Source organism: Sebastes fasciatus, chromosome 8 (genome assembly GCF_043250625.1).
Source record: "Sebastes fasciatus isolate fSebFas1 chromosome 8, fSebFas1.pri, whole genome shotgun sequence".
Taxonomy (NCBI): Eukaryota; Metazoa; Chordata; class Actinopteri; order Perciformes; family Sebastidae; genus Sebastes; species Sebastes fasciatus.
Window position 1 is genome coordinate 23,719,366 of NC_133802.1, and position 23,297 is coordinate 23,742,662.

Here is a 23,297-nt window from a genome sequence, read left to right on the forward strand (position 1 = left end):
GCACTCATAAGATCCACAATAGTCTCAGCTTTCCAGTGGTATCCAATTCATGCAATTCCAAGAAATATTCAAATACCCCGGTTTAGAATAGGTTAAAATAGCACATCTGTACTGCAATAAAAAAATTGCACGTTTTTGCCGCAAACTGCATGTGATTATCATAAAGTGGGCATGTCTGTAAAGGGGAGACTCGTGGGTACCCACATTTATCCTCATTTACATATATTGAAGTGAGAGGTCAATGGACCCTTTGAAAACGGCCATGCCAGTTTTTTCACGCCAGAATCTAGCATAACTTTGGAGCGTTATTTAGCTCCCAAGTATGACATGGTTGGCACCAATGGATTCCTTAGGTTTTCTAGTTTCTAGGTGCCAGTATCTTCCTTCTAGCTATAACACTGAGCCCGCTTTAACCTCCGAAAGACAGAATAGCATCCGGGTCCACCGTTGGATTTTTAAAAGGTTAATTAGGTCAATAAAGCGTTTTGGAGAATCAATACAGTATTGCAAAACATAATATCACGATACTCATGTGAATCGATATTTTCTTACACCCCTACGAGTTATGTCAGTCAAATTTAGTATAACAAAGGATTTTACTTTTGATTGAATGCCTCAAACAGACAGAAAAGATTATTGGAGTGCTGGGAATGAATGACACAGAATGAACTATTTCTAACAAAATCTCTCCCCGCTCCTATCAGATGTTTTCAAATCCTGAAATTATAAAAACTGAATCAATAAATTAATCCTCTTTTAAAATTCAGTGAGAGATGAACATTCAAACTGCTGAAACACCCTCCCTTGCTCTCTCTTCACCCCGAGGAAATGACATGAGGCTATGAAAGAGTACGAGGCAATCACTTGGTGGCTGAGGTTTGAGACCACAGTTGTCACAAGCATCCTGCAAAACTGCTGTAAATAGACTTCCTCAGCTGCTCTACAACCATATTCACCCAAGCTGACTGCTACACCACCCTCCACCTATCCCCTCCTGTAGAGAAAAGGCCTGACTCCATGCTGCATTGTTCAGTATTTACTAGGGGTGTTGCGATTCGATATTATAATTTATTGCGATTTTTGTTAATTTTTTTAACACTAGACCATGGCAAAAACTTGAATCATACACTTCTAGGGACTTTTACTTTGGAAAATATCTAAATTAATACAGTAAAAATTTAGATTTTCAGCATTTACTGTATGTAGTCAGAGATGTGCTGAAGTCAAATATATCAGTCATTGTCAGGAATTATTTATTAAATCTTTTCCAAAAGTCAAAGAATAAAGAGATTTCCCTCTGGTATTTTCTTTTTAATTTATAAGGGACATTCTGGTAAATATAATCCAATCAATCTTATTTCCATACATGTATTTTGTATATGCAGTTCTCTTTGTTAACACCTTATTTTGAAAACCGGACGTAGTTAACTTCCGTTAACTTTGCCAAGTCCATCGCTAGCGTTCCCCGTCAACTCCGTTCTCTTTATACATCTATGCTTAGCTCCATCGGGGCCGTTTGAATGCATTTAACATTAATGTCAGTATATGGGTGCTCTACAGTTGTAGCGTCGAGCGATTTGACCACGGAGATGCGTGTGACGGCTGGCTTGACCGCACGTTACCGCAATACAATAACGTTTCCTGTCCGTGACAGAGTTAGCATGCAGCTTTAGCCATCATGTCTAGCTCTGTTTTTCCTGGCAATGTGTGAAACCCAAAATGATTCCATACATTACTGTATGTGTAGTGTTTATCACTTTGGATTTAAAGCAAGCAATTATATTGATTCTGGCGTTAAAAATCAATTTCAAAATTGTAAAAAAAACAAAAAACATTGCGGTACATAGCTGAATTGATTTGAAATCAAAGCCCTTCTGTTCTGGTCTAAAATGGCCCAAGATCACTAGGCCGGTCTTCCATTTCCATTTTGGGGGAATGAAATAGAAGACAAGAGATGGAGGAACGGAAAATGACAAAGGGAGTCAACAATATGGGGATCTAGTGCGTGGAAGCAAATGAGGCACTGAGAGAAAATTCACAACTAACGTATGCTGCCGTGTTCTTGCAGGCTTCCTTTCGCTCCCCACCCCCGCTGCCGGCTCTGCCTCCTCTGTCAACCGTGGCCGAGCGTCCATGCCCCGAGTGCGCTCGCTGGAGCACAGGGCCCCGCAAGAATGGAGCCTATTCAACAGCCTGCCTCCAGATGCTCGCCAAAACAGTCCTCCAGGCTACATCAGGGAGCAGGGAGCAGGAAAGGGAGATAGGAATCTGATAGCCTATCATTAACAGCCCAAATAAATGGAAGGAAAAAATCTCAGGCTAAACCGCTGCCCTCAGTCGTGATGTTTATACGTGATAGCCTTATTGTTTTGTCTCCTGTGGCGTTTCAAAGACCTGTTATGCGTCGCCAGAAAATGTGTTTATTGTTGAGGATAAATTGTCTAATGTGTAGCATCCACTGTGATTCACAGACCCTCAAACCCCAAGTGAGGCACGATCCATATAAGAGCACTGTGTGGGAGTTGCTCTTCAGTGTAAACTAATCTTACAGCTTATGTAACATCCACCCTGATGCTAGGTACATTCTTTGTCTTTCCATTCAGATGTAGCTGAGAATAATGAGCAACTTCTGTTAATTATTGGCTTTCTGTTTATGTCTCGCAACTGTGGTTATATATTCTGAAACAGAATTTTCCCAGGAAATTAACTTAAGGGTGCAGTGTGTAAGATCTGGCGGCATCTAGCGGTGAGGTTGCAGATTGCAACCAACTGAAATATCTCCTGTGTGCCAAGCGTGTATAGGAGTACGCTGACTGACGCGAAAACATGAAAATGCAAATGGTCCTACCTAGAGCCAGTGTTTGGTTTGTCCGTTCTGGGCTACTGTAGAAACATGTCGGATCGGCTCCATGAAGAGAACCCGCTCCATATCTAGATATAAACGGCTAATTTTAAGGTAACGAAAACACAACAATTCTTAATTTCAAGTGATTATACACTAAAGAAAGCTTACCTATTAATATTATATTCAATTTCTGCCAATAGATCCTCCTAAATTGTATCACTGTTCCTTTAATGAACAGGATCAAGCACAAAAGAACAATAAACTCACTGGGACCCTCTGATGCTGCACTAAAGATCTCCCCATTACCTATAGCTTTTCTGTGATGCGATGTAAAGGAGTGCCCCCATGTGAAAGAAGAGGCCCGGATCAATGCAATATTAATGTATCAATCAGCACCAAGTTATCAAGCAGCAGCAAAGAGAGAACAGCAGTGCAGCCCCTGTAAACATGACCCTCAGCTATATGATCTCTGCACTGAACTCCACATCTTCTGTTAGCGATAATATATATCAAATACAGACTCAAACATTTATACCCCTGCTCTCCAGGGGTAACACCAGAGGAGAATAGTCAGTATGAGCTGTGAGGTCGGTGTGTGTATATTTCTCCAAGGATCCAGCACATTCCTTATTAATACTATATGAATGCACCATCTCAACATCATGCTACCAGAGCTTCTTTAACACACCAAACTGATCAAATATTTACCTTTTCCATCAGCGCCTTTATCTCATTATGCCAGGCATCTAAAAGTCCAAATCAACATCTGTGCTAAGCAGGTCTTTGAACCCTTTTACAGTAAAGTTTAATTCTACAGCACATTAAAACACAGCTAAAGCTGACAAAAGCGCTGTACAAAAGAGCATTCAAATGTTATGTTGGAAATAATAATTAAAAAAAACACACAGAGAACATACCAACGACAACAATAAACAGCGATGTACGAATCCAGAATTACAGACATGATAACAGATTGCGGGATCAGTGGGCCATCTGCAAATACAAGAGCAGAGTTTCTCGTGCTTCAGGTTTGGGACCCATGTTGCAAAGATTGCCGGAAATTTCTTCAATGGACATTTGTTTGTTTTCTTTATAATAAGTAAATTAAATGTTGAAAATGTATCAACATTTTTACACAGTACAATCCATCTGCAGAAAATGTTAATTTAGTACAAAAATGTAATACATCTGAAATAATTTACAAAGATTTGACAAGTTGTTAACATTACAACTTGGTTATAAGAATCTGAGAAGTAAAAAACAAGGTCTTAGTCTAGAAAATGTTGAGCAACTCTACACAATGAGAGGCTCCTCAACATGAGAGCGAAGGAGACCTCGCTGATGTACTGTGGTCAAGTCTGTCACCTAGTGGCCAAGGCCTAGAAGTAAACTACATACAGAAACGGGCTAAAAGCAAGTCTAAAATATCGATAAAATCATGTCCATTAATAAAATAAAGAGGTGACTATCTTCAGCTAGAAAATGATGTATGGCTTGCAGTCTATTTCTATCATCTCCTGGCGTTGTCTGTACAACTGTTAATAACTTTAACAAGACCAAGTTGATGGTTTAAGTTATTGTGAACTAAAAAACAAACTTATATCAGGATTGAAAAGGTCTTCAAGGTGAATAGTCAGGTGTATCAACGACGTTATGACTTTATTCTCGTAAAATTAAGACTTTTTTCTCGTAAAGTTATGACATTATTCTCGTTATAATATGGCTTTAATCTCGTTATATTATGACTTTTTTCTCGTTATATCATGACTTTAATCTCGTAATCTCAGATGTTTTTTCCCTCATTGTGACCCTAATACTCCGTAGTACATTGTCTCTTTGGCCCTCACTGCATTAGATACTTATATACTATATACTTAGACTATAAACTGTGTTACCTTCATCACATTGATCAAATGTTTTGCAGCTCCAGACGGATTTATTTTTTCTTTCTTTTGCCTAAAATGTCTCTTTTGATAGTAAAGGTTGCTGACCCCTGCACTGATGAGGCTAGCTACTACTACAGTATCATCAAGGCCTATGGAAGGAGGTTAGGACACTGGTCTTGGTGTGTGAGGTATAACGCATGCGCAGTATGACTGAAGCTGCGGCGGGTGCAGGCCAGATTTTACTGCGCATGTGCTATAGCCCTGAGATGTGACGCGTTGATGACGTATGACATAGCCTCCTTTCCATAGGCCTTGAGTATCATGCTAACGTTAGCTAGCTATGGCAAGTTCGGTGCTAGCTGCAGCACTATTTGCTTACTAGTAACATTGTTTTGCATTTGGATACGAACATAATATTAGGTATACCTACCTCAAAATAACAGATTTAGCGTTCTTCTAAAACTAAAGCTAACTATAATCATAAAATGTGAATAACTAGCTGTAGTCAGCTGGTGTTTGTTTGGCGGGCTTTTTTTTTTTAATTCTTTATTGAACAAATTCAAATTTACAAACAACGTGGCTCATAGATCATTGCATTAGAGTAAAGGGACAAGGTGCATACAGAACAAGAACAAATAAAATATGTAAAATTATACATGAAAATAATAATGAATTAAATTAAGGGCTGTGGGGCTGTATACCTGTAATTCATATTCTTATATTATACTAAGACGTTTCAATGCATTTTTGTTTTTCATGACTTTAGGGGCTTTTATGTAAGAAAGAAACTCAGAATGAAACACATACTTACTTGTTAGTGTGTCTTCTCCTTCTTCTTCATCTGTTGTTTTCTTCTGTTGTTTTTTTCGTGTATGGATACAGAAATGTGAACAAATTAAAGAATAAATAAGTAAATTGAAAAATGTGGAAATTTACAGAGAAAAAAATAAAGAATAAATAAACGTGGAAATATAGAGACAAATCATAAAATAATGATTATTTTGATTATTATGACATCACTGCAAAATAATTTAAACAGTCATATGTTACATTTCATCAATACAGCAACTATACACTATAGTTTATGATAAATAAGATGACTCTGTTTTTATGCTTTCATTAAAGGTTCTTATTAGAGTATGTTGCGAAGACAGAGCTAAATATCGACCTTAGTATTCTCAAATGTTCATCCAGATCTTAGCATGGAGTCCTGGAAGACATTGCAGCTGAAAAAACACTCAATGGCCTAGATTTTAAATATTAAAGGAGTGAACAATGCAATTCAGGTGTCATGTCCTTGGCATCAGACACCGGAACAACATTTCTCCACACCTGCTACTGTCTGAATAAGTGAGAGAGGGCTCTGACCTCTGAACTCTGCGGAGAGCACACGTCATCCTGGTTCAGATAAGGTATGATTCAGACCACCCTAATGAGGGAGAGGGTCATCCGCTGGGGGAGGTGACCTACAGTATACGTCACACTGGGACACCAGCTGTCTTTATAAGGTGACAGTTATCAGTACTTGCAGTTTGGTCCACTCTATCTTCAAGGTGTTCTTCAAAAGGTTTCAAGGGGCTTCTCCGTGGCTTCATCAATATTACACTGCATGTGCTCCAGACAAGCAAGTACTGCACTTCACTGGACACGTATCAAATTTCCAGAAGGTGAGTTTTTTTTATTTCTGAAGAAATGCAATGTATCCTTATCTAATTTATCAGGATAAGCACTGATGTTTTTTTTGCTCTTGGTTGTGTGTTGACCAGGCGACCTGAGGATGAGCCTTCACGTGTGGTGTATGTTGGTCCTGTTTCTCTGTCCGAGCACTAAAGAGATGGTTGTGGATAAAACCAGACCGACAAGGTGTGTATTCGGTCTCTTTCTGTATAACTGGCATATCTTTTACATTTTATATAAGCAAAGTATGAGCAAAATACAAATATGAAATCAATATTTGACAGAAAATTAAAATAATTTTTACTGAAAAACAAACAAACAAACAAAATAAATATACTGTTGTCATAGATATTTCAGGTCTGTTATGGAATCTGTATATGGAATATGCAACATGATATTTAGCAGTGAAATTGACTGTAAATTTATTAAATTTCCCACAACTTTTCTTAGATGGCATTCATATCAGATGGAAAAAGGACAACACATCATCCGAAACCTCAAAAGGCATTCAGACGGGACCTTCACCAGCGACTTCACCCACTATCTAGATAAGATTAAGGCTAAAGATTTTGTGGAGTGGCTGGCCAGCACCAAACGAGAAGTGTGAGCTGCAAGGCAGCATTTATACCATTATATACTGTCAAACAAGTCATATTAGTCAAATATTTCCACTTTTACCTGTAGTGTAGAGCAACTGAACATATCTGTGTAATTTTGGATCCAAGTAAAATCATTTCACATGTTGTGGCAGTATTTTAGATTGGACGCATCTTGTTTTTTTTGTTTGACTTCAGTTCCTTATATTTTACTTGCAGGTGTCATGAAGAAGTTTAAAGATTACATGTACAGTAGTTTGATACTGCTTTACATCACCCAGCAGCATAAAGGAAGATGAATCCTCTGCAACAACATAAACATTGGTCATTTAATTTATTCTCAAAATAAAAGGTACATTTTGCATTTCATATCTCATATTGTTTGTTATTTAGAAATGACCATCTACAGGCTTCCTGTTATTTCAAACGCAGTCATGTTCAGATACCGACACCTTGCAGAGAATGCAGGCTCGATGTACTTTTGATTTTGATTTTTTCTGCAGTATGAATAAACTTAAGATGCAAGATGAAAAAAAAAATAACAAGATAATCAATTTATGGTCTTTTTCTGAATGCATTGTGAATTCACCTGTATGCCTTCGATGTTGTGATGCACAATAAAATGTTTTGTATGGACGTTGGAGAGTGATGATAGGTGCTCAGATAATGTCTATACCAGTAATTCTCAAAGTGGCGTCAGAGGACCCCCAGGGGTCCTTAAAGGGAAATTTGTCAAGTGTTAAATACTCTTATCAACATGGGAGTGGACAAATATGCTGCATGTGATTATCATAAAATGGGCATGTCTGTAAAGGGGAGACTCGTGGGTACCCATAGAACCCATTTTCATTCACATATCTTGAGGTCAGAGGCCAAGGGACCTCTTTAAAAATGGCCATGCCAGTTTTTCCTCGCCAAAATGTAGCGTTAAATTTGGAGCGTTATTTAACCTCCTTCATGACAAGCTAGAATGGTATGGTTGGTACGATCGGATTTTGTAGTTTAATATGATCCCAGTATCTTCACTTACTATCTCTCTCTCTTTACATAACTAAGACTATAAAAGTGTAAAAAATTGGCTATGCGTTTAATTATTCCAAGGGTCATGCATGAGGGGGTCCCATTACAGTATATACTTTACCTTGTAAGGGGTCCTTGGTTGAAAAAGATTGAGAAATGAAATGAATAGATGGGGCAGTATTTAGTGATCTGTATAAAAAAAAGGACACATTTCATACATGCACGCAGCTGACCAGAGGTGGGTGCTATTGTTCAGCAAATCAGAAAAATCCAAACATCTCAGTCTCAGCACAGGCTGATTTGGGAAATCTAAAAAAGAAAAAGCAGTGTGTGGGTGTAAAGGCATCTGTTTTGTTTCCTTTTGCAGTGCAGACTGTATATAGCATGCACTTTGTTCACACAGATTTACATTGTTGCACAATGAGGTTATGCAATGAGGCAATACAGTAGGTTATAGAAGAAAGGAGGGGCTGGTGGATATTAGGTAGGTGGAGAGAAACTGTGGGCTATAACTGGTGGTGGTGGTGGAAATGGATTGGTGGGGGGTTAGTTATGTGTCTGCCTCGTTTCTCATTGAGAAATGTGAGTTGTGAGGGTGCAGCTGTGGCGGGGGCTTCTGGGCTTCTGGCCATATAGCCATGATGGAGAGCTCCCTCTTTGGGCTCCATCCTCCCTCCTCAGTCTGACTCTCCAGGGAGGAAGGGAGACCTGGGGAGGAGGAGGATGGAGGAGGAGGAGGAGGGGAGAAAGGGAGGGGAACACCAGCAGAACACAACCCTCTGATCTCAGTCAATGGTTGAAATGGGATCAGATAGTAGGAAAACCCCCTTTAACTGCTGGCTATTCGCACTTAGTGCTTGACATTTACCAGCAGGACTGCAGCAAAATGGGGACAGAGCATCCCAGCATTGTATTGCAATGGATGAAGAGTAAATGATGTGCAGCTCTCATTAAAAAGACTATATTCAGTGTCACTACCAGGTGTATAAAAAGCCTCTCCTTAAAAAAAAAAGATAATCATGGCAAAGGAAATGCTGTGACTGAATGGTTATATTTAGTTCAGATCTACACCCACAGAGAAACCACATGCTATGTGGCAACATGCTTCAGAGGAAGAGGACGAGGAGGGAGGTGGGGGGAGAGGAGAGCGAGGAGGAGGAGGAGGAGAGGGGGAGTGTAGGTGTGGCTGTCTAAGAATTAGGTCGAGCTGCTCCGCACACACATTTTATGGATGGGTTTGGTTAGCTCGGGGACAACCAGCGCTGTCATCTTTCTATCCGACCCCGCCCAAGGAGCCTCAGAGCCGGGCAGAGGATGCTCATCGGTCCCGGTAGTGGTAGCACCGCCTCCAGCACCACGGACAGCTCCCTCTGCTCGGCTGATCGTCGGCGCTCAGATGTCGTAAACGAGGCTAATTTTTTGGTTTTTGTATGTATAAGCGTGGGAGCCGGTCTCCTAGGCAGCCGTGCATGGGCACAAAACTGATGGAGCCAAACTGGGAGTGTGCTGCTGACTCAGCCTCGACTGCTGCATTAATTTATCTGCACTGCAGTGCTCCACCAGCTCTCTTCCCCTTCTCTCATTTCCTCCTTACCACCCCTCCCCTCCCTCCCTTCCCTTCCTGACTCTCTCTCTCTCTCTCTCTCTCTCTCCACCTCACTGCACTCTCTCAAACAACCATCCTGGAGCATGTCAGAGTTGGAGAGGGTCGATAGTCAATAAGGAGCCGGTTGCCTACATGTGTAGATGATAGATAACAAGAGAGACTTGAAAATACCATACAAAAATCCAGGGAGATGGAGGAAGGGCGGGGAGGAGGAGGGGAGTCGACTTGAGGGAGATTTTGTAATGTGACAAAAAAAAAAGGAAAGGCAGAGAATTTGCAATCTATTCAGTGCATCATTTACATACAATTCACTCTCCAAAAATGGTTTCTTACCCCCCTGAGAGGAACAATCAGATCAATATCCAACTATTTCAGCCCTGTTCTCACGAGGTTGTGACTGTAATATCATACCTCTAGGCTATTTACTTTATGGTGAACCACAAACAAGAGCATCCCAGTATAGATGGACTGCATAACAATAGGGGCTATAGTCCATCTCCTGCCCGTGAGGGGGATGTTAACACGCGGCTCTTAACAAATTCAATAAGTCCATTACATTTGAAAGGCTGCCTTTCACGACCCCGTTACCACAGCGGCACTCAGCTCCATTTCACAGGATGTTTTGTAATCCACTTGCATCCGCATACAGCACCACAAAAGTAAAATAATCTGCACAAAATGGTGACCACTAACTTCAAAGTGGACACATTGAAGCATGAAGGGGAAAGTATAGAGCAGGAAAACGGACACACAAAGTTTGTAACTGGAAGGCTGCTTTATTGGTAATAAAAAGGTTCGTGCTCAAATGAAGACAATCTTTCATTATATTCTTACCAAGAGTCCAAGTGGTTGTGCAACACACCATCATATTGTACTGTATATCCTCTTTTTATCACGGTGTCAAATGATAACAACAGTTTGAAAAGCACTTTTTCAATTTTTCAGCAAAAAAAAAAGAAAAAACGGCCATAATAAACCATGCTTAAAAAAAGAATGAGTCCTATAATCAAATATTGATACAAAAATAAATTTCAGATGGAAACGGAAACATTGAAGAAATAAAACAAAAATATAGAAGGCAAGCTGCTTTTTCACAAGCCAAGTGGGTGACACACATAGCACTAAGAACAGGAAATTTTTTGAGTTAGCTGTTTTTCTGTTAACATCACACACTGTTGAATATTAAGATGAAGAAGTGGGGTGTCTGGATGATCCTCTGGCAGTATTTCTGACTCCACATCCCTGATTAATGTTGTGCTCACCCCCCAAACCTCCACCCTCCACAGTTTGGACAGGTTTTTTTTTTTGTTTTCGGTTTTTTTCAGTGTGGAATCGACATCCAAATTCGCAGAAAAAGCAGAAAAAAGGCACATGCCATTGAGTGAAACACTGGAAACAAACCATTCAACAAAAGAAACGTGAGGATGAGAAGCAAGTACATGGTTGTATGCATGTTGAGCTGTAATGGCACTGATGTGTGGGTATGGGGGGGAAAAGGCCCTGGGGGGTAGGGACCATCTCAGGGAAGAGATCTCTGGTAAAGTTGGAGGGCAGTGACGAGTCACCTGTGTGTGTGTGTGTGTTTGTGACTGTGTCCTGTATACTCAGTGAAGGTGAGAGATATGACAGTAAGTGAGAAATGTGCTGGTAACATTATCCTTTCATCATGATCAGGCTACAATCCATGGCAAGCAGCTCCAGTAACATCGCACATGAGCTATTCCCCGACATAGAAGGGTGCTGGAAACAACCAGTTTTAGACATCCACTGAACGTGTTGCACACAAATCAAATGTGACAAACAGTGTTCTTCTGTTTTATGTATATACATATAGACATATATGTATACATGTATATATCTTTTGTATATTATATAATATCTATATTTCATTCAATTTCCGTCAACAAAGTGAAAAGTGTCTCAAAAAATCCAAAAAGGTAACAAATGTGACAAAGGGCATAGCTGGAAGCCATTCTATATTATTGTTATTATTCATTTTTTGATTATTAGTAGTAACATTTTTAAAATTCCGTATTTACAAAAAACACAACAAAGCATGCCGATAAAATAAAAGAATATAATACAATATTTATAGTTTCTCTCAAAAAGTTTGTTCTTTTTCAGCGATTGTGCCATTTACATCATAGCCTGCACTGTACATATATATGTTTTTGTGTTTTCTTTTTTTATCTTTTTTTTTGCTTGTTTTTTTATTATTATTTTTCAAGTGTGAATGTATCATTCTAAAACATTACATCCAAGATGAACATGGATAAATTGGATGACATTTACCCACTCCTCCTGTGGTTCTCATCGGGAATGTATTTGGTTTCAGTGTGCAGCAGCCAAACTGATTCGGAGACCTCACATTGTAAACAGACCTCAGTTATTGTTACAGACAGGGGGTTCTGGTACAGGCAGTGTTAAACACACCAAAATGGCATTAGTGGTGTGACGAAGGATGCCAGATTTATGTCCAGTCATCCGCTTATAAATAGGACCATCACTCCTGTGTAGAAAAAGAAATGGCAGGAACACTGAAGGAGGCAGTTGCGTCTCGTCTACCACTTGACAAAACCTCAGTTTTTATTTTTATTTTTATGAAAAACACCCACAAAGCTTATTGTACAACAAAGCTGCGTCGATGTGAGGCCTGCTGATGTTTAATCTTGGCGAGTGTTAGCGTCTCTACCTCCATAATTATATTTGAAGCGGGTGATCGTACTTGAAAAGCCAAGTATGCAAGTATGTGAAAAGATGGTGCGAGCCTGGGTCCAACACCACACAGTGTTTTAAGAGGTCCCACAAAAGCACAATGATACACTGACAAACATGGGACTTTCAGCACTCCGACTCAGACCACTTCTTCTGCTCTTACATTTGTCTCTTGTTCTCATGGCAGTCAGTCTAAAACCCTGAAGGGAGGGGCTCTACCTATTTATTGGTCCACGTTTGTGTTATTTATCACCCGTCCACCTCCCTGAAATATCAGACAAAACCCATTTGATTCTATTCTACAGTCCAAACCCACGAGCCCTTCGCGGCCATCCACCTTCTATTCATGCTAGGCACGACAAGGCATGTCCTTGTGAGAATTCACTGCTAACTCTGCTGTTTAAGATGGTCAGCGTCACTCTCACTGATCAAATCCTTTTTCTGAGAATGATTGCATCACAAGGACATCAGAGAAGGACTTCAAGGCTTCTTTTTTATCTAAAGCTGGCAACTCAAATTGTCCGAAAAGCACTACCTAAAACATCGCTCACTGGGAAATTCCGATGCGGGTCTGACAGAGTACAAAAGAGGAACTTGAAATGAAGTATTGTCTATCTAATTTCAGTTCTTCCACTAGCCCAAAACAAATCAACAAAAAGAGTATAAAAAACATATTTCCGTCTCTTCTCCTGGAACTACAGCAGTATAGGTGATACCTATTGACACTTGAGTACACCAGACCCTTTACTGGTGCCAGTTATGGATTCCTTGGCGTGAAACATCACCTGCTCTCATTGCCGTAACAGGGACCACAGGTAGAAAGTGACGGTATGATGAATGTAAGTAAACAAAGAGATGTAAGCCCCAGATTTGGTTCGGGACAACCGACCCTCCAAATCTGTGCATCCTCATCGTGAGGATATTCTGCTTCCTAATAACACTCATACACTCCACATTCTTTCTATACTACTAACATTCAGAGCAGCAAAAAAAAACGATTTAGTTTAGACTGAGACTTTGCCTCTGAGTGCTTACATCCTTCATTCACCTGGAATGTTTAATGAAGGGCTGAATTAGAAGATCTGTCAGTTGAAAACTAGTGAAGGGCAGGATCATTCCACCAATATCCTATATATCACAAATCTTCATTTTCCAGTGACTTAATTCCCCAGTGGACAGCCTCAAACTATAATCAAGCCACTGCTGTGGTCTGAGAATTAGTGTCTTGTGGACTATGATTACTCATGCATGATTCCTGATCAAAACATGCCTTCATGCAAGTCATTTCTATGCACTCAACGAGCACAATAATTATCATTTATCTGGAACTCGGCCTGAGAAAGTCTCCTTCAGCCCAAGTCAAAACGATGACTAATGCCCCCTACCCAGTCAGTGTGAAAGCCCATGTAGAAAATGTCTTTTTCAATGTCAGTATAACAAAGAGGAGATGAGAAGACTAGTGACATGGGCTAAATGTTATCTATTTTTGCTGCTCAAATAATGTAAAGATGCAAGTATACTCAGCACAAACAAACAAAACAAAACAAATCTTTGTCTCGGGTCTCCCTCGCTAATGTTTCCTTCCTAGCTAAACGTTGCTTGGTCGATTATTGTTTTTCTTCTTGATAAAAGATGGTAAACACTGGGTCACAGAGCCTCCGTTAGACTGCTTTAACAGTTCTAGTAGGATCTGTACGATCCAGTCCCGTAGCATTGGAGCTTTGCTGCGGGGGTCCACACTAGGTGGTGGCAGGGATTTTGCAATTCTTCGATCATCTAGCAGAGATTTCTGGTGCCGTGGCAGTTGGTCCCCAGAGGAATGTGTGTCATTGGCCAGCACACTGTATTTGTTCCTCATTTCCATGAACTTGGTCACAATGCAGCAAAGTTCCGCGGTAAACTGATTGTGTTTGGTCCAGCTGTCTTTGACGACATAAGAAACCACATTGCCTCAGTAGTATCGAGTCTGTAAACATTTTTTTGTAGTTTTTTTTTTTTTTTTTTTCTTACTTGCAAATGATCACTTTTTCTACATTTGTTGGGTTTGGGCTCAGAGTCTCATCTCGCTGTGTTTTATTGGAATTTTTGAGAGTCAATGAACCTTAACACTTGGATTCCCACTCGTCTTTTTGGTTTTTGTCCTTGTCTTTCCTGGCCCACTCCTCCTTGTTTTCGTCCTGCTTCTCCTTGTCCGGTTTGGTCACGCTGTCGTAGGAGGGGAGGGAGGCTGTGGATGGCGTGCTCTCCTTCTTCTCTTGGTTGGTCCCGCCGTTCTCAAACTTATTGTTAGTAAATGTGTGACGCTTGAAGATGATGCCGCGCCGGATGAGGTGGATGCGGTAGGCATTCTGGATAGTTCTGGCGGACATATCCTCCTGTTTGCGGCGAAGAGTGGTGGTGATGGGTTCAAACGACACCTTGGAGGGGTTGGCTGCCACAAAACGCTCCTCCATCTGTTGCCTCAGCATGTCCAACTCGCCACTGTCACCCAGCACTCGCTTCGTGAAGGCAAACAGGATGTCCAGGCAGTGAATGCGATCGCCGCTCACCATGGGCATGTCCATGGCGATTAGTTCTATAGTGTTGGGCTTTGGCACGCGAAGCGGGTGCTCCAGTGCGTCTGCAAAGTCAGACAGCTTGGCAAAAGTGATGAACTGAGAGGCGGTGGGGTCGAACTTCTCCCAGATCTCATAGAAGGTCTCAAAGTCGTCCTCGCTGAGCGGATCGGCACTTTCCTCCGTGGCCACGCTAAAGTTCTCCAGGATGATGGCGATGTACATGTTGACCACAATCAGGAAAGAAATGATGATATACATGACAAAAAAGAAGATTCCCACTGAGGGGTTACCGCAGTCGCCCTTCACGTTTGTACCAGGGTTCTCCAGTAAGGGGTCGCAGTCTGGAGGGTAGTTGAGGATCGGCAGCAGCAAGCCGTCCCATCCAGCTGACGTGGTGATCATGAACAAAATGATCATGCTGTTGCCAAAGGTCTCAAAGTTGTACAAGTCGTCAATTCCAGCTCCGTGTTTTACGTAGCCAAAGTTGGACATGCCAAAGATGGAGAAGATGAACATGACGAGGAAGAGCAGTAGGCCGATGTTGAATAGGGCTGGCAGTGACATCATCAGGGCAAAGAGTAAAGTCCGGATGCCCTTCGCTCCTTTGATCAGACGGAGGATACGGCCAATACGAGCCAACCTGATCACCCTGAAGAGGGTCGGTGACACAAAGTACTTCTCAATGATGTCAGCCAGGAACATACCTGAGAGAAAAGAAAAGGGAAAAAAGAAAAATAGACATCAGAATACAACAGACTTGTTATTCTCAAAGTTACTTCCTCATTGCTTTGCATCTTCATCCTCCCTCACTCACCGACAATAGACAGGATGACCACCACCACGTCAAATACGTTCCAGCCATTGGTGAAGTAATAGTGGCGAAGGGCAAAAAGCTTTAGCAAGAACTCCGTGGTGAAGACTACGATAAAGATGAAGTTGACCCAGTAGAGGATGCCCTCCGTTTCTTCTGACTGATCGTCTGTTTCCACCATCATGGTGACCATGTTGAGGCAGATGAGAATCATGATGGAGATGTCAAAGACTTGCTGCTGCACAAAGTCAAACACCATGCCCTGGACCATGTTCTATGAGGAGAGAGGACACAAAGAGGGATGAAGTTGAGATTTATTTCAACCAAAAAGCATCATATGTTGAAAGATCCTAACTAGGGCTGTCAAAGTTAACACGATGATAAAGCATTAACGCAAATTCGTTTTAACGCGACTGATTTCTTCAACGCATTAATGCAACTTGTGTTTTTTACTTTGTCGCGGGCTCAGTTGTAAAGCTATAGTGAAGATATTGAGTGAAGATGCCAGCCTCATATGAATCTAGAAAACCTAAGGAATCATTGGTACCAACTACAGTATGTCATACTAGCTTGTCGCGAAGGAGGTTAAATAATGCTGCAAATTTACGTAAAATTTTGGAGAGGAAAAACTGGCATGGCCATTTTCAAAGGGGTCCCTTGACCTCTGACCTCAAGATATGTGAATGAAAATTGGTTCTCTGGGTACCAACGAGTCTCCCCTTTACAGACATGCCCACTTTATGATAATCACATGCAGTTTGGGGCAATTTATAGTCAAGTCAGCACACTGACACACTGACAGCTGTTGTTTGCTGTTGGGCTGCAGTTTGCCATGTTATGATTTGAGCATATTTTTTACGCTAAATGCAGTACCTGTGAGGATTTCTGGACAATATTGCGCTTAATTTGCGATTAATCACGATCAACTATGGACAGCCATGCGATTAATCACGATTAAATATTTTAATCGATTGACAGCCCTTATCTGAACACAAATGGATTAACCCAGAGAAAAAAACATACCTGTGGTCGAGGAATAGGTTTTTGTGGCTTTTTGGACCCCAGTTTTTTCATGGCGTTGTAATACTTTTTCTGTTCCTCTGTCATGAATATATCCTGACCTCCAAAGTAAAGGGACAAACAACGATTTGGTTACAATCACATTCTGATACTAAAACATAAACCGCTAAAGCAAAATAGGGGTTAAGGAGACAGAACGGGTCTTATCTTTTTCTTCTGCTGGTTGAAGTTGTCAATGATCACACCAATGAAGAGGTTGAGGGTGAAGAAGGAGCCAAATATGATGAAAACGACAAAGTAGATGTACATGTAGATGTTGACTTCATAGTCAGGCTGGTCTTCCACCTTGGAGGGAGACACAATGTTGAAGTCAGTGTTGTGTTTTAGTGACAACATTTTAAGAGACAATTTGACATTTTGGGAAATAGGATTATTTACTTTTTTGAGTTAAATGAAAAGACCGATATCAATCTCATATCTGTATGGTACATAAGAAGCTACCGCCAGCTAACTTAGCATAGCACAAAGACTGGAAACAGGGGGAAACAGTTGGCCTGGCTCTGTCCAAAGCTAAGAAAATCCTTGTAGTAACACCTCTAAAGTTCACTAATAAATTAAGTTTGTTTTGTCCTCATCCTGGTTAAGAAATAAACTATTATCTAAATGTAGTCCAAACCAAGCGGCAACCTCTGGTGCTGAGAAATTAAGCCAACGCGGAAGTGCCAAAAACTGCAGTTCGTCAAATGGCCACTTGAGGCTGGCTCCAAAAGCGAGTCAATCTCCATAGACCTCCATGTTAAAATGCCCAACTTAACAGCAGAAATAAACAAGTTTAGAGGCTGATACAAGACGCGGTTTTGGTCTCTATAGCTAATTTCCCTGTTCATGACAACTGTATGGCGTTTAAATCATATCAGGCATAATGAGGGCGTGGCCGCTTTGAGCGACAGGTGGGTGTCTCGGGTCGCTAGCTGCTAGCTTTCTGCTCTACTGCGTCACCCTGGGCCCGCCTCAGCTCCACCGACAATCAACCTCTTTGCCCATTTTTGGATTAGCCAGGAGTTATGGTGCCGTCAAATGAAACTCGTGAGCTTGTGTTTACAACATGGGAAGTCGTGCACACGATATGCTTGGCGTTCAAGTGGTTAAGTCGTGAGAACACCGCTGCTAAGCAACGTCAATATTAACGTTACTGTCGGCATCTAGAAGCCACAGAGGCTAACAATTTAGCAAGCTAGCAAGCGGGTAACATAATGCAGGAAATGCAAAGGCATAATGACAGAGGAAAAAGATGAGGCCGTTGGGAATATCAACATTTTCCTCAGACCTATTATGAAGTTACAAAGAAAAACAATATACGACTAAAATTACAATATATTCACTTATTATGCACCGAAAAATGAACTTCCATGGCCTCCGCCATTTCTGACGTCAACAAACACGTCACAACTCGTGACCTCTGAGCTTTCAGAAACTTTCCACTTACGAGGTTGTGAATACCAAAAGAGGGGGGGGGCGTTCATATGGAATCATCTCGTGAACACGGTAAACACGACCCCATTTGAAGGCACCATTAAACTGTGTCTTCACTGCCAAGATGGCGACGACTGGAGAAACACACTTTGAGCTTCATCAGAAGCCTATGGGTGACGTCACGGAGACTACGTCCATATTTTATACAGTCTTATTAGTAGTAGAGTATTATCCAGACTAGTCTAGTCTGGCGGTAGCTTCATACTCTTCTCATCTAACTCTTAGCAAAAAAGTGAATCAGTGTTATTTCCCAAAATGTCAAACTGCGTGTTAACAGTCTGGCATACAGTGAGAGAAATGAGCATTACAATATTTACTGAAGAAGCAATGAATATACCTCTCTGGAATCCACAGCCGCGTACATAATATCCATCCAACCTTTGAATGTGGCCTTTCAAAAGAGAGACATGACTTAATACATTTGTAGAAACCAAAACATTGTAAATTGAAATCAAAGAAACTCAAACCGAAACTGACGCATGTCCTGTAGTACAGCTTGTGCATGGAAAGAAACGACTAGATGAAGGAAAGGGCATGGAGAAACACCGGCTATACACATTGAATAAGAACAACAACAGACACTATCAGAGTACTGTGAAAGCAAACAGAGCAACAACAGACCCTCAGGTGAAGCACAGGAAGAAGAAAAAAACAGAAAAGTACATAGGAAAATGAGAAAAGACACCACGTTAGCATGAAATAATAAATGGAGTCAGAAAGAGAGGAGAGGAGTGACACTCTCACCACTTGCAGCAGGGCCAGGTAGCCGGCGCCCACGTTGTCAAAGTTGATCTTGACGTTCTTCCACCTGACCTCAGTAAAGTTTTGTTGCATGAGGGCCTCACACTGGGTCTTGTTGTTGACCACATCGACGGGAAAGTATTCCTCTGACGTCTGATTGAAACAGTAGTAGTACTTGCCCGCAAACAAGTTGACCCCCATGATACTGAAAATCAGCCAAAAGATGAGGCAAACCAGCAACACATTCATAATGGAAGGGATGGCACCCACCAAGGCGTTGACTACCACCTAGACCAGAGCGGGGAAGACAGGATACGACATGAGAACCAGGAAACAAATGCAGCTTTTTCAACCCCTCCTACGGGACACTACATACTGTTATGGCGTTACACTGAGTTCTTAAAAAAGCTGCTCAACCCTTTGTTACAGGTGACGTTAAGAACAGCCTATTATGATTTAATGTAGTCGAAAATAAGCACTGCACACCACTGTGATATATATAGATAGATATATATCTATATATACACTGAAGTGTGGAGAGCTGTATCTTTCTAATTAGAGCAGCACTGATGTGACTGTGAGATGCTCTTTGATCTGTCGAAGCATGCGACTAGAAGGGATACTCAAGCACACACATACATACACACAATCACTTGTACCAAAACAAATATATTTAAAACATCTATGAGAATCCCATGTTTATGTTGTAAAATGTAAAAAAAAATTTACGTAAAACTGAATAATTTGGGGACATTTTGTGATTGCATGATTACAGCCACAACACAGACTACTATTTTATGTTTTATACAGGTCAGAACAGGTGTGTCAAACTCAATTTCACTAAAGGCCACACTGGGAAATGAGAATCACATCAATAGATTCATCATGTATAGATTATTGACATGCTTTTACTTAATAAAAAAAAAAAAAAAAAAATGTCTTTGATTACATTGCTGCATGTCCCATATAGCTACTCACATACAATTTAGTCTACATAAAGCCCTAAAAAGTCAACAAAAAAGTTGCTTAGCATTTAGACAAAAAAAAAGCGTTTTTATTAGATTTTTACAAGTAGGCTACCATACAGCCAACTCACAACAACCTGTTTTTACAGGAGTGAATATGACAACTCAATGGTTGTGTGGGGCATTTAATAAAACAAAATACGTCCTGATGTAAAAGAAAAATAATGAATTTTTAATGTTGTTCTTGCCCATATTTCTACAAGTCTCATATAGCCTGTTTCACAAGCCTGAATATGACAACTCAATGAGAGTTGGAGAGTGGGACATTAAATAAAAAAATGTTTTGATCATGTACATGTCCCATAGAGCCTAGCCTTCTGGCATGCTATCAGCTGCACATAAAACCCTAAAAATGAAAAATAAAATTAGTTTGCAGTCAAGCAAAACTCGTATGAAGCCTTCAGCGTAAACTTTCCTTTTTTTTTCTATTCTGTCTTTGTGAAATTGCAGACTGCGGAGGCACACCTGTGTGTTTGGTGTACAGGGCAGGCAACTAGGCGGGCCAAAAGTTATTGAGAATCTAAATTGATATGGGAGTCGGATCAAAATTTGCGAGGGGCCGGATTTGGCCCACAGGCCTCGAGTTTGACATGTGTGGTAGAGCAGTACGTCGTATTATATTGTACATGACATGAATATATATAATATAATATAATATAATATAATATATAAATAATATTAGAAAAAAAACAGACAGAGTGAGTTCATGTACTGTAAATTATTGTAGCAATTGTTCACTTTACAACATATTTGATCTTAATATTGTTTTTCATAAGACACACACATATTGTACATACATTAAACTCACACACACTGCAACCCAGTGGTTGTTTAAAGCTTTATCTCTCCAAAGACTCACAGAACTGTTAAATACTCCTGTTATTGTTTCACCTTTATGTATATTTATTAAATAAATATAAATCCCAAAAATAATGACATCAAATAACAATGGGAGCATTTCACAGTGTTGTTAGAAATACAGTTTATAATATCCGAACAAACTAGATGTGGGTATGTTTTTACATATTTACTTGATAAAACTTAATTGTTATTGTCAGTGTTTGCCATACCACTATGAAGTGTCCACTGTTACCACCCCGACCTTAGACAGTCAATATTCTTACTCTATACCGACCCTTTCCCATAACTAAGTTAAACAATATAACCCTATAGCAGTAAAAGAAAAATCAATTTAAGTATAATAATTCCCCACCACCACCCCAAAGTCTAGACCTTTCTAGCAATCCAATCTGATTCCCCGAAGATTAATCATATAGCCAGTAATAAGCTCAGCACATAGTGAACCGCTCACTACCAGTGTTAGGCAGGCCAACCAGCAGCTCTCAGGCAGACAGCTGAGCATGCATGTCTTTGGCAGACTCGTTTTATGGAGCCATATTCCCTCCTTGTTACAAACAGACAGGGAGGAGCTCTAGAGCGGGATTCTCTCAGCGCGTACACAACCTTCACCAACGTTGAATCTTAAAAAATTATGGCTTTAGGATGATGATTTTCAAATACAATTACAGGCCTAAAACCCACTCTTTCCCTCTCAGTGTTGCACTCGCTGAGAGAATGACTCTTTGCTCGATCTGAGATACAATTGAACCGCTTTCAAAAGATTCAGTGTTTAAAAGAAAGAATTAGGCCATGCTGTGTGGAAAGCATTCTCAGAAAGAGGGAAAATGGCTTTCAAAAATGCATAATGTGCATCGGCAGTTATAGTACATGCGTGTTACATGGCATTGTGCAATCTCAAGAACCGCTCAAATCAATAAATGAATAAATAGAGAAATGTGTGGATAGAGAGATGGTGGCTAAAGAGATAATGGTTGAAGCTTTGCTTGCTTGTGCGTCTGACGAGCCATTCTGATATTTATATGGTTTGTATGGGTGTCTGACAAACAGCTACAGCAGAACATGGCTGAACGCTTGTGTAATGTAATATATGTTTTTAAGTGATTGGGGTTCAGAGGTTTCATCCAAATGCCCCATGATGATCAAAACTACCAAAATCATTGTCATTTCACAATCTTAAACGTCAGCAGGTTCGTCAGGAGAAAGGGGATTTACTGAAAGATGAGTGGCTAGAGATGTTGTCATTCCTGTACAATGCATTGCTGAAAAAAGACCGAGATTACAAAGCAGCATTAAGAGAAAGAGAGAGCAAAGTGCGTAGTCAGAACAGCCCATAATCATTGCATGTTAAGCAGTGCAATGTGCAGTGCAGTGTCCAACTGAAGCCGCGCTGCTCGCTCGGCGCTGTTGAGTTGCGTTGGCCTCGGCGATGCCGTAATACTCAACCAGCGGGGATATAAAAGTTCTCATCATTCTAACTCTCCAGAATCTCTTTCATACGGTGTCATCTCTCCATTCATGTTCTTCCCTATTCATTTATTTATTTAGTGCTTTGACCTAAAATTCAATTGATGAACATTGACATTCTAGTAGAAGATCGATACAGCAGGATCAGATTCCTCTGTTTGTTTCCCTTTGCGTGACTGGGCCACCCTCACCTCTCTTACCACATACACCCAGTGAACAGGGTCGCTCATAGGGGCTACTGGTATTATTCCACTCTATTAAAGCAAATGTGCCATGATTTCAAACCCCAAAAATGACATCATAGTTAACAGGTCTATTTCACATCCCAGAATTAACAATTAAACCTATAAAATCATTCATGACAGCATCCATAAAGCCTATCCAGGGCCTAAAAGCGTTGATGTCTGCTCATGTGCAACGGCATCATATTTTAGTCGCTGGATATCTTAGTATGAATGAGACTTCACAGTAAATTTATAATCCACCCGCTAGATAATTGCACACGCATTATTCTCCTGCTGTCATTTTTGGGGCGTATTAAAGAGGGGCGATACATTGTCTGTCTAGGGTTGAGAGTGTTGTCCGAACGCTGTAGTGCTAGTCAACCTATGGGCCACCACCCACCCAGACCCAGAACTCAAAAGTCAGAGTTTAACTGGGCCCGTTGTTGCCTCCCAATTTCACTTCCTGTGGGAGTGGAAGGCAACAGGAAGCCTGCTGTATGCGCTACAGTACGTGGTGCCATGACATAACAGCAATAATGCCTTGTGTGAAATGGCAGCCTAGCATATTTGCTAAGCTTCTGCCTGCATTCCCAAAGGAAGGCACTAAAAAATGTTATAAACTATTTTATATGGATGAATGTTTACAACAATTTACAGCAATAACCTGCCGCCACTGTTGGCAGATCAGTCGGTCAGATGGTTCGACCCAAAGTGC

At 40.7% G+C, this 23,297-nt stretch overlaps 3 protein-coding genes across 12 annotated transcripts in view; 1 reads left to right on the forward strand and 2 right to left on the reverse strand.

Annotated features, from left to right (window-relative positions):
• fignl2 (fidgetin like 2) overlaps positions 1 to 4,853 on the reverse strand; it is a 55,276-nt gene extending 50,423 nt beyond the window's left edge. Inside the window, exon 1 of the mRNA XM_074644474.1 lies at positions 4,741 to 4,853. The gene's annotated coding sequence lies outside the window, so the exon portion shown is untranslated. The remainder of the gene's footprint in view (positions 1 to 4,740) is intronic.
• Positions 4,854 to 6,056: 1,203 nt separating this feature from the next.
• LOC141772090 (pro-glucagon-like) lies at positions 6,057 to 7,588 on the forward strand. The gene is made up of 4 exons (XM_074642749.1): positions 6,057 to 6,398; positions 6,498 to 6,594; positions 6,859 to 7,011; positions 7,224 to 7,588. The coding sequence occupies exons 1-4, from the start codon at positions 6,341 to 6,343 to the stop codon at positions 7,240 to 7,242; spliced, it is 327 nt and encodes a 108-aa protein (XP_074498850.1). The 5' UTR covers positions 6,057 to 6,340; the 3' UTR covers positions 7,243 to 7,588.
• A 4,208-nt stretch (positions 7,589 to 11,796) lies between these two features.
• Positions 11,797 to 23,297, reverse strand: part of scn8aa (sodium channel, voltage gated, type VIII, alpha subunit a) — a 56,049-nt gene continuing 44,548 nt past the window's right edge. For all 10 annotated transcript variants that reach the window (XM_074644480.1, XM_074644479.1, XM_074644484.1 and 7 more), the window contains 6 exons: positions 19,012 to 19,296; positions 18,605 to 18,658; positions 16,942 to 17,079; positions 16,738 to 16,842; positions 15,718 to 15,988; positions 11,797 to 15,607 (listed from right to left, as the gene is read on the reverse strand). In XM_074644480.1, coding sequence (XP_074500581.1) covers positions 14,448 to 15,607; positions 15,718 to 15,988; positions 16,738 to 16,842; positions 16,942 to 17,079; positions 18,605 to 18,658; positions 19,012 to 19,296 — 2,013 coding nt within the window. In that variant the 3' untranslated portion in view covers positions 11,797 to 14,447. The remainder of the gene's footprint in view (positions 15,608 to 15,717; positions 15,989 to 16,737; positions 16,843 to 16,941; positions 17,080 to 18,604; positions 18,659 to 19,011; positions 19,297 to 23,297) is intronic.

Bases quoted from the DNA above. Each gene is read 5' to 3' on its own strand.
- LOC141772090 (XM_074642749.1), top strand. From the start codon at position 6,341: ATGTGCTCCAGACAAGCAAGTACTGCACTTCACTGGACACGTATCAAA. The intron at 6,399-6,497 runs GTGAGTTTTTTT...TGTGTTGACCAG, and splicing joins ACGTATCAAATTTCCAGAAG to GCGACCTGAGGATGAGCCTT. The intron at 6,595-6,858 runs GTGTGTATTCGG...AACTTTTCTTAG, and splicing joins GATAAAACCAGACCGACAAG to ATGGCATTCATATCAGATGG.